The 11077-nt window shown below is 45.5% G+C and overlaps 1 protein-coding gene across 2 annotated transcripts in view; it reads right to left on the reverse strand.

Annotated features, from left to right (window-relative positions):
- Clec16a (C-type lectin domain containing 16A) overlaps positions 1 to 10378 on the reverse strand; it is a 197173-nt gene extending 186795 nt beyond the window's left edge. Inside the window, exon 1 of one of the 2 annotated variants that reach the window (XM_028778325.1) lies at positions 10068 to 10324. In XM_028778325.1, coding sequence (XP_028634158.1) covers positions 10068 to 10147 — 80 coding nt within the window. In that variant the 5' untranslated portion in view covers positions 10148 to 10324. Of the gene's footprint in view, positions 1 to 10067 lie in introns of both variants that reach the window. The other variant, XM_028778326.1, reaches the window with a different exon arrangement.
- Between the last annotated feature and the right edge of the window lie 699 nt (positions 10379 to 11077).

Below are 11077 nucleotides of genomic sequence, written 5' to 3' on the forward strand. Positions count from 1 at the left end.
AAAAAAAAAAAAAAAAAAAAAAGAAGAAGAAGAAGAAACAAAGAAAAGAAAATGTCTCTTTGCAACAGAGGAGACCATTACAGAAAGTCGAAACCAATCAAAATATTCAGAGTTGTAAAGCTCAGTCCTAACAGACACATCAACAAAACACTCCTACACCTAAGGCGCAGTGAACATTGTAGAAGATGGGATGGGAAGAACATAAGGGCCAAGAGGACCTGGGTGTTTGCTGTGAAACTGTGTCTCCTAGCAACATCAGAAGCTACACCCAATAAAGTTTCACCAACATGACTGCCCAAACACGTTCTGAACAAGGATGGCACCAATGAACCGGATGGAGAAAAGCCCACGAGGCTTCAAGCCTGCACAAAGAACTATAGGCAACTAAGGAAAACCAGAAGCAGCAGAGAGAGGTAGTCTCCCTCCAGAGAAGAGCACACTTTGGCAGTTGTCTACTGTCAAACATTTCTGAAAACACACATACAAGTAACATTACACAGATTGAACACATTATATTTAGTAATAACACACACATCTACATATACACATGTAATAACAATTAGTGAAAAGAAGCCATGGATTGGAAGGGGAGAAAGATATGGAAGGACTTGGAGGGAGGAAAGGGAAGGGAGAAATGTGATTAAAGTATAATCGCAAAAGAAAGCAAAAAGAAAAAGAAAAACATCCTATTAGAAGGCTTTTTCAGATATGAATAACAGAGTAGTCAGAAGATCCTAAGGACTTCCATGAACCTGGTACCAAGTGAAGGCTTCATACGACTGTCAGACTCACCCAGCCACAGGATGTGCCGAGTGTTAGCACTGAACAGGTCAAGGCAGCACATGGGGCTTAGGTACAGCCAGTCCTTGCCAGCCCCATGGCTGGGAGGCACGCTCAGAGTCCACGTGAGCTCACAGCCTCTCCAATACTTGTCCCCAGCCTTTTTTGGTGGGGCAGTTCTGTAGGCTTTCATGGTGTCCTGTGGGGGTTTTACCTCAGGAAGACCAAGGTTAGACAGTGCCCTCTCTCATACAGTAATGGAAAATTTGCATCCCTTTAGGGCAGGACCAATTACAAGACTTTTGTCCACTTTATTATTCTTGGTGACTTTTACTTGTTAATACAACTCTTTATTTATCCTATATATAAATCCTTTACCTTATTTATTCTCTATATAAATCCTTTACTGGATAATCAATATTCTAGCTTGTTTTCCCCAACCATGGTGCTGTGACCACAGATTTGAGACTGACTTTACTAGAGCAACCAGGAATGAAGAAACAACAGATGTATGTACAGCAAAGCCAGGATTAGGTTGCCAGGGCATGCTGGAGCCACACCAGCAACCAGGCATCATAGAGCTGAATGAGGAAGCAGGTTAGCTAATCTTGGTAGAGGATCTCTGTAGGGCAGCAGTCTCAGGCTACAGTTATCTGGCAGTACAGTAAATGTATACTTTCTGCATACACTGTCAGTATCTGAATTCCAGCCTTGCCATTCTCCTAAGCTTGACTCAAGGAAAGACTTGCCATTTCCATTGGTTTGAGTTACTGGGGTCCTGACATGACCATGCTTATGTGGTAAATGCTCATTCATACAGGGATACATTTGCTCCCCATACTGGCCTGCCTTTTCCTTATCGTTATAATAGGCTTTACAATTATTTTATTTGTGTGTGTGTGTGTGTGAGAGAGAGAGAGAGAGAGAGAAAGAGAGAGAGAGAAAGAGAGAGAGAGAAAGAGAGAGAGAGAGAGAGAGAGAGAGAGAGAGAGAGAGAGAGAGAGACGGGGGTTGGGGAGCAAGCACACATATAACATAATACACATGTGGAGGTCAGAGATAACTTGCAAGATCAGTTCTCTCCTCCACACTGGGTTTAGGGATTGAATTCAGGTCGTCAGGCTAGCACAGCAAGTGCTTGTCCCCACTGAGCTACCTCACAGCCCTCTTCATTTTATTAGTCAGACTTACTAATCTTTCCTTCAGAGAGCACGCTGAAACATTATTTTGTTTGTTTGTTTGTGTGCACGTGCATGGGTGCACATATGTCATAACGTGTGTAGAACTCAGAGAACAACTTTAGGGAGTTAGTTGATTCTCTTTCCACCATATGAGTCCCAAGGTTCAAACACAGGTCATAAGGCTAGGCAGCAAGTACCTAACCCACTGAGCCATACTGTCAACCTCTAAACAGCTCTCGGCATAAAGACCTAAAGAGATCCTTGCTTACGTTAAGTTATAAAGGGTCCTGTTTTCTTGGTAGTATCAGGTACCAGCCCACACTAATGTATAACCTGGCTGGCCCATTGTCACTTACGAGGTCTTCATTTCTCTGCTCACTCCAGGGCCACCTTTCTCGTTAGTCAGGTGACCACATATGTGAGCCTCTGCGGTTACTCTGATCAATCTGTCTACCCGGTGTTGGTCTCATGTTCTCTATCACTGCAGCGTCATGATATATTGTTACATGGCATTGTAGCCCTCCAACTTATTGGCTTCCATCTGTCAATATTATATTGGTCGTTTTCAACCTTCTCATTTCCACAAATATTTTAAAATAGCTCCAATTTATACAAAAATGCTGCTAAGATTCCCATTGGTACTGCCCTAAGTCCTAGCTAGCTTTGGAGAGTGAAGCTGACATCTTCACAACAGCTGGACATTGTCTTTTATTAGAGACACACCCAGGTAGCTGCTTCTCCTTCCTCCTCCCCTCACTTCTCACTTGTCCTCAATCATACTCAGGATGTTACACACATCCTTCACACACTTCACCACTGAGCCACACAGCTGAGCTCCAGAAGCTTCTTGGGATAGTGTATACAGTATTGTCCAGCATGTCCACAGTCCACAAGTCTGCTGTGGATACACAGACATGTCCACTGGATTTCAAGTGCTCAAGCTCTGTGATGGTGACATTTGTACCTTGCCCATCTTTTTGTCTCTGCAGGGCCTAGCACTCTGCTTTGGACAATGTTTTAGGAGGAGACACTCAAAATATGTTTACCTATGAGTATCTGAGAAGCTAGCTGGATCTCTCATTCCTGAGTTTTGAGAGAAACTCAAAAGTAATTTAAGGTCATTAAAGTACTTTAGAGATGCTAAGCTTAATAACTTCCTATTTAAAAATGTAAAATGCATATTAGAGAGACTGAAAACTCTGACAACAGGAAAAGAGAAGATGAGACTGGCTGCTGCTCTGCTGTCCAGAGCTGACTACTACTTGGAATTTTCTTCTACTTACATAGTTGGGATTCATGGTAAGTCCATTTAATGACATTTCCCCCACTTGACACTGAAATAAAAACATGTTTGCTATCGACGACTACTTATGAATATCTAATGAAAAGAATGCCCATAGCAATGTCTCTTACACCTTCCAGGAGCATTAAGGTTTCCTACTCTTAGATGAACATGGAAGTTGCGAAGACTTCATGTGCAAGCTGAGCCCTCTCTATTTCAGCTTCAGAAGACCAAACCAAACTCTGTGCTTTAACTACAGCAAATGAAGATCAGTTCTTATGAAGATAACAACCGCTACAATGATTTTTTCCACTGAACTGTATATACATTTGATCTTATCATTCAAAAGACAAGTATGTTTGCTATTGCAAGCTCTGTCCACAATTCTGGAGTTAGTCCTCTGGGGAGCTGAGAGAGGAGCCCAGAGATCTCACACCACATGGGTAGAGCCATGATCAAAATCAGAAAATTGGATCCCAGTCTACTATAGAAAAATGTAAGCAATGCTTGGGTCTGTAGCTCAGTTGGCAGGGTGTCTGCCTGCTATGCACAAAGCCTTCGGCTCAGTCTCAGCATAAAACATAAAACATAGCCATGCTGCACACCTGCAGTCACAGCACTTAGGAGATGGATATGAGAAGATCAGAAGTTCAAGGCCATCCTCAGCTACATAGCAAGTTTGGGGTCAGCCTGGACACAAGATCCTATCAAAAAAAAACAAAAGAAAACAAAACAAAAACAGAACAAAAAAAACAAAACAAGAAAAAGGAAAACCTCAATAAATAAAGTAAATAGAAACAATATTTTTATAAGCAATGCATTTGCATGGACTTATGAGGGCCCAACAGGAACAAATACAGAAAAAAACAAAACAAAACAAAACAAAACAAAACAAAACAAAACAAAAAACACCCATGTGCCATGAACTCCCTCCAATGCTCAGGGAACATCCTGGAGGATGGAGGTACTATGAAATGCTCTTCTGGTCACCTGCACCTCCAGCAGGCAGTACAAACCGGCTTCAGTAGGTTACAAAGGAAAGGAAAGAACACCAAGGTGGGAGGGGATGTGTTGGGGAGGAGGGCATGTGGGAGGAAGAACTCAGGAGTGAATACACTCAAGATGCACAGCATACATGCGTGCAAATGCCAAAGAGTAAAGATATTCAGGAGTAAGAAAAACAAGAGAAGCATGAAGACAGTATCCGATCGATGGTAAGAAGGTCATCAATGCCCAAAAGAACCCAGCAGATGTGGAATCTCAGTATCAGACTCCTACACATTGGCAAGCTTGCAAAGCCTACACTGAAAACCTATAGCCTTCTGCCAGTGTATAACCAGTGCACCAGAGCTTCATTGCCAAGGACTACAAATGCAAACAAATCCACCTCCTCCCCAGACCTTGCTTTCCCAAGAGTCTATTTCACAAGTCAAACCACAGCAGTTAACAAAAGCCTGTGTTGACAATCAATCTTATGTCCATTTTAGAGAAAGAAGCTCAAGACCTAGGGCCTAAGCTCTCTTTAGTAGGCAGTTTCTGAGGCTGGCTATGAGTCTGATGACTTGTACTCTGCATGCTCCTGGGAAGTTCCTATTAGAAAATCTAGAAACTTGTCCACAAACTGGACTGGGAGAAAGTGTACATAGCATGACAGAGCTGGAAATTTACCCCCAAATTACACTCATCTCCAAATCATAAGGCCTTAGGTATGAGAAAGAAGCTGGGGACACTGTGTCTGTTTGGCCTACTCAGCAGCTGAGATCCTCAAGACAGCCCCCAGAAAGTCCCATTCTGGACCCTGAACTCATCTGGTCAGTGTCCAGTATTCTGGACAACAGAACCAGGTGGTACTCCATACAAGGTGGATCAGATCAGAGAGTTAGAGGACCGTGTTAACAGTGTGCTTCTGGTGAATCACCCCAAAGACATCAAACCAGGCCAGAGAGTGGAACTGGGCCTAGGAAACAAGGCAGGGGTGTAGGAAGGGCCATTTGCCCTAGAAAAGGCCACAGCTCTTGCATAGGCTCTATTAGAAAAGAATGGCCTCTCTGGTTCACCTTTTGATCTGTACTTGCTGACTACTTATTGTGTCTGGCTCTGGACATGTACTAGACAATCTCCAACTGAACAAACCACAGATTCCTGCCTTCATGAAGCATATGTGCTCATGAAGAAAGACAAGCAGATGTATACAAACTAAGACACTGTCTTAGGACAAAGGACAAGCCTGTGGAAACCTGGCCAGCTCCCTGGGAATCTAACTCAAGATCAGAATGAAGCCTGGAGAATCTACAAGACCTGGTAGCTAATCCATTCCCAGAAAGGATTAGACAGTACATAAAAGCATGAGAATCTCACTGCTTAAAACCTCGAGGCACTTTGCATAAAAGCAGCAGTAATTTAAGGGTAGAACTAGGTATCTGGATAGGTTGGGAAGAAAAGGAGGGGAGAGCTGTAGTGGAGAACAAGAGTGCAGATAGATGGCAGGTAGATACGTACTGCAGACGGACAGAAGGGCCACCACGGCAACAAGCTTGGATTCCAGTAGGTGCCACAGTAACTTACCAGGCATGGCTGCTGTGGTATGTGGCTGCCCCTTTTTAGGTTGGCCCTCCTTTACCCTCTCCAACTGTTTACTTTCCTTGATGATAAAGGGTCCTTACTCTGAAGCATAAAGTCTCAGTTCTCTAGCGTGGCTCCTAAGGCCCAGTGGGATCTGGCCTTGGTCCTTAGGATCCTAGGCCTCACTGAACAACTGGAGCTCTGACAGATGAGCTATTCACCCAACCTTTCAGGAGGCTCTCTCAAGGCAGCCTCCTAAGCCTGAGACATTAAGCCTGAGCCCTCCACTCTAACCCATCCCTGCTACCCTACTAACCTGAAAATAACTACTCATCTCTTAGGTCCTGCAAGTCTGCATTTGGAGGGGTTTGCTCACTAGGAACAGTCTTGTGCCTGTACTCTCAGGTTCAATGGTAATGGCAGAGTCTGAAATACTTTGAGATCAACAAGAATTTAGCCTTTATATAGGATGCCTGCTGACCTGGCAACTGAGATCTGCAACCCCTGGGAGTGAGCGTGCAGGCAAGGCCAGTGAGCAAAGCATGAACAATGAGAACATGCATTCTGGGGCTTAGTTCAGAGATGGCCTGAGCCCCAGGTTGAAAGGGACCTTCTGGAACTCTGGCGACACTGAGCAAAGGAGATGGTAATGGGGACTGAATGAGTAGGGTGACAAAGCATGGATGAGAGAAACACAAGTTTTACAGAGAAAAGGAGCTTCATTCACATTTGCATGGTTAAGCTGACACAGTGATGCCCAGAGCCTGCCAAGAATGAGACCAGAAGGAAGGAGAGCAGATTCCTGACAGCTACATCTAACTAAGCACCTGCTCTTGGCTATAGTGTAGCTAACACCATACAGTTACAAGAGCTATTCAATAGACTCCACTAACTCAGAAGGCAAATTATCAGGATCTGTCACTTGAACCAAGAATCTTGATTGACACCATTAAGTGACTAGAATTGAGACAACAATGTAACAACTAAGGTTCTATCAGTTTGTGGGCTCACGGTCCCCCTTTCCAAATGACATTTCAGTAACCATCACAGGACTCTATAAGTAGAGATTCTGCTTAGGGTAGACATTTGTCAGTTAGTGTCACAGCCTTGTCTCTAGTTTGGGCAACAGACCATCAATGATGTGTCATGAATAACAACCTGACTGTTCCATCTGCCTCCAACTAAATGACTGACCAAACTTGGTAGGTAAATAACTCAAGTACAGCTTTTCACTATTTAGCAAAAGTAAAACCCTGTGTAACAGGAATGTCTCTTTCCAGTTTGTAAGATGGAAGTGCTGTGAAGGAAAGAATGCTTTATAAATAGGGGTTGGGCGTGGTGACACAGTGCTGTATGTCTGTAATCCCAGCACTCAGGAGCAGAGAAAGACTGATTCGTTCCCCTTTCTACCCCTGTGATCCTGCAGGAAAAAAATATATATAAAATCAACAACTAAAGAGCCCTACTCTCAGTTTTCTTAAGATCTTAACTTCTTATTCCACCAAGACTGTGCTAAGAATGTATCCGAGAGCAGCAATGTGATGGATGCATCCTAGAATCCCCCTGATCTAGAGAGAGCATGAATTCTAGACCAGCCTGGGCTATAGCAAGAGCATGTGCTCTTTGGCTTGGTTTTGTTTTAAAGGATTTGGGCCTGGTCACTTAATAACTAGGAAGGTGACCTGTTCTGGTATACTTTTAAGACTTTCCTGGTTTCAGTACTGAAAACCCCACACTCTGCTCCCCAGCCTCCCACCCTAGATCTCCACCAACTTTAAGTGTTCATTGTCCTACATGTTAAATAAAGCCTCTCTCTCCTCACAGCCTTGCTTACCGTAGCTAAGAGCTCCACCCGGATCTGCCACAAACCTGACTATGGTGCCCCTAAAGTGGCTGTGCCATCTGATGACACTTTCCCATTTGGGGGAATCTCTGATATAGTGTTGCCTCCTCCAGAAAGTTTCTATAAAGGGATTCTACAGACCCCTGGGACTGCTACAGTCCCTATATTTGACACACTGAAGAGTCCTGACTCCACTGTGGTCTCCTAGCAGCAGCTAGCAGCCTCCCCCAGGAGTTTGTACTCAGAATGCAGATGAAGGACAGCACAAGCCCTGGGGTAGGCACTGGATGCCTGTGGTGCCCTTTTCCAAGTCACCTTGGACCTTCTAAGCCCCATGCTAATCAATACCAGATTCCTGAAGCTGTGAAAGGGATTAAACAGATCCGCCTGAATTAAGGCAGGCAAGCTCTTGTTCCCAGGAGAATGAACCCGAGTCATTCCCAGGATATTGGAAAGGAACTTGAGGCCCCAGGTGTCTACTCGTTGGCCAGCAAAGATGTCCCATTGGCTATCACATGCAGCCCAGTCAAAAGTTTCCTCAAACTGACAAGTTTTATCCAGGAAGACATTATAACAAAGAAACTAGAGTTGAGACTTGCCTTAAGCTACCTGAATCTTAGCCCCTAAGTCTATCTATGTAGGACACAATCACACTCACAGACTTGTGATGACTAAAAGAAACAGGGAATCCTTAACAAGGCAAAGTAACACAATAATGGAACATAAAGGGGCTACAGTCCCAAGTTAAGTGAGAGGCCCAACCCCTCAGGACAATCACCCTCCCCTTCACAGCCAAATCTGCCCACACATTCTTCAAATCCTTCAGCCACTCACCCACACCCCACTCCCTTCTGGGCCATCTGCCATCCCGGTTAAGATTTCTGAATTGCTACCAAGCCCCATTCTTGCCTTCTACCTCTTTCCTCTCCACCCCCAAACCATCCAGTTCTCCACACTTGGAGATTCACAAACAATCACTACATCCTTGCTCCAAAGATAGAAGTCATTCTATACCCCAACATCAAAGGGGAAGCCCCATCCAAGTTTTAGCCCACCAATCCTTTCTAGGGACCCTTGTCTTCCTTTCTGTTGTTATCCCACCATCCTCCCATCCCCATTCCTGTACTTAGCATTACAAAGCTTCTGGGGTCCCCTTTGAAAACTGCTTTCTTCACCCTCTTGGCACCTCCACCTCCAGTTCTCTCCCTGGAGCCTCTCCTTTCTCTAAGGTCTCTGTTCTCTCTCTCTCTATCTCTCTCTCTCTCTCTCTCTCTCTCTCTCTCTCTCTCTCTCTCTCTCTCTCCCCCTCTCTCTCCCTCTCTCTCCCTCTCTCTCCCTCTCTCTCCCTCTCTCTCCCTCTCTCTCCCTCTCTCTCTGCCATCCCCTCCAATCCTCTGGAAATACAACTGCAAAGAAACCATGCAGCTTCCCGTCTTGGAAGTGTTAGTTTAACAAAAGCTAGAAAGGAAGTGAGAGTAAGCAGAGACACAGAAGACAGCGGGGTATAATGAATGGAACCTAGAGACAGACAGGAACCGGAGTGTGCTGGGAAGGCTTGCCACCTCTTAGCCACTCCACCGTATAGCAATCCTGGATCAATCACTTCACATGCTTAACATCACCCAATTCTTGTACAGTTCATAGTTCCTAGCTGGTGATGGCAAATTGGAAGGACAGAGAGGTAAAATGTGACCAAAGCTACTCAGTCATTACGTGGCTGAGTCAGGATTTGAGCACAGGTCTAACTCCAAAGCTAGCCTCATCTGTGTACTTTCCTGCTTCCCCAGGACTCTGTAAACCTCCTGACCTCTCTAAACGTGCTACTGCTGACTATCCCTCTAGATTTTCTTCTGAAATACTTGTGTTCCTTTAATCACTGTTCTTTTTAGAGCACTTGTACATGTTCTGTGCGTTTTGTTCATTCTTTTATCCAACCAATCCTAAAAATAACCACAAAAAGTAGTACTGTCACTCCATTCGTTTTACAGTGAAGGAAACTGAAGCCTAAATGTGTACTGTTAACTAAATTCGAATCCAGATCTAGCCAATAACCGGGCCTCTGGCATCTAAACGATGCAGTCCAAGAAGTGCCACCCCAAGAAGCCCAGTGATCACTGTTCGTCCCCTATCAAGACAACTCCAGTCCACAAACCGAAAACTCAACGATGCCCTTACTTTTCAGGTTAGGTGTCTGGAGACTGAAAAATCACGCGACTTGTCCAAGGTCACAGGGCCAGAAGCGACAGGGTCAGGGTTCGAAGTCAGGTGCCCTGACTCCAAAGCCTTGCGGATAACCAACATACTACCCTCCCGCGGCGTCCCTGTCCTCCTCGTACCTCCGCGCCCCGCAAGCCAAGCCCGCGTCTGGGCGTCCGCGCACGGCCCCGCGGCCTCCCCGCCACGCGCCCCGCACACTCACTTCAGGTGGTCCAAGGAGTGGATGTTGCGGGAAGACTTGCCGTGGCCCCCGCCTACCCAGCTCCGTGAGCGGCCAAACATGTCCGCAGACCAGCCCCCGTCGCCTGCCTCACGGTTTCATGTCCGATCCGCCCAGCGGCCCGGCGTCCGCGGCGACATCTCAAGCCCAGCCGGTGGCGGTGGGAGCGGTGGAGAGACCGCCAAGCACCTTGCTCCCCAGCCCACAGCCCCGCACTGACATTCAGCCGGAACCGGCCGTTCGACCGCCGCGCTTTACGGCTGCCGTCGCGAGGAACTCTGGGAAATGTAGTTCTCGAGCGAGGCTCTTGCCGATAGGACTCTGTGAATGGACTACAAGGACCGGCATGACTCGCGCGACCGTCGAGAAGAGGCGGGACAAGAGGAAGGGAGAAGGCGGGGTACTGTTAGGGTGGGCGGGAACAGTTTCCTGAAATTTGAGTAAGACTATCCGTACCTTACTGTTAGCTTTGTGTTAGAAATAAAAGAGTGTGTCTTGAAACCCCAGCTAAAATTGGAGACCACTGGCAATTTGGCGAGGTTTAGTTCTCTTAAAAAATATTACGTGTGTGTGTGTGTGTGTGTGTGTTTGTGTCCGTGCGCGCGCGCACACACACTCACTTGTAGAGTCAGTATAACTTTGGAAAGTAGGTTCTCGCCTTGCACTATTTGGGTTCTGAGAATTGAAGTCAGATCTTCAGTCTTGGCAGCATCTTTGCTTAACAGTTGAGCCATTTTGATGGGCCTAACTCTTTAAAAAATTTAAAAGGCTGGGAATGTGGCTTATGTGTTATGGATTCGACCTTCAATATCGCAATAATAAGAATTAAATAAAAATAAAAAAACATTGAGTGGTACATATCATTTGTCACTATCTTAAGTGATTGGTTATTTAATTCTCACGAACCTATGAGGTAGATGCTGTTATTAATCTTATTTTACAATCCAGGAAACTGAGTCACAGAGAAGTCAGGCACTCAACATGTGACAGAG

The sequence above is a fragment of the Grammomys surdaster genome, unplaced genomic scaffold (assembly GCF_004785775.1).
Source record: "Grammomys surdaster isolate TR1022 unplaced genomic scaffold, NIH_TR_1.0 334, whole genome shotgun sequence".
Lineage (NCBI taxonomy): Eukaryota > Metazoa > Chordata > Mammalia > Rodentia > Muridae > Grammomys > Grammomys surdaster.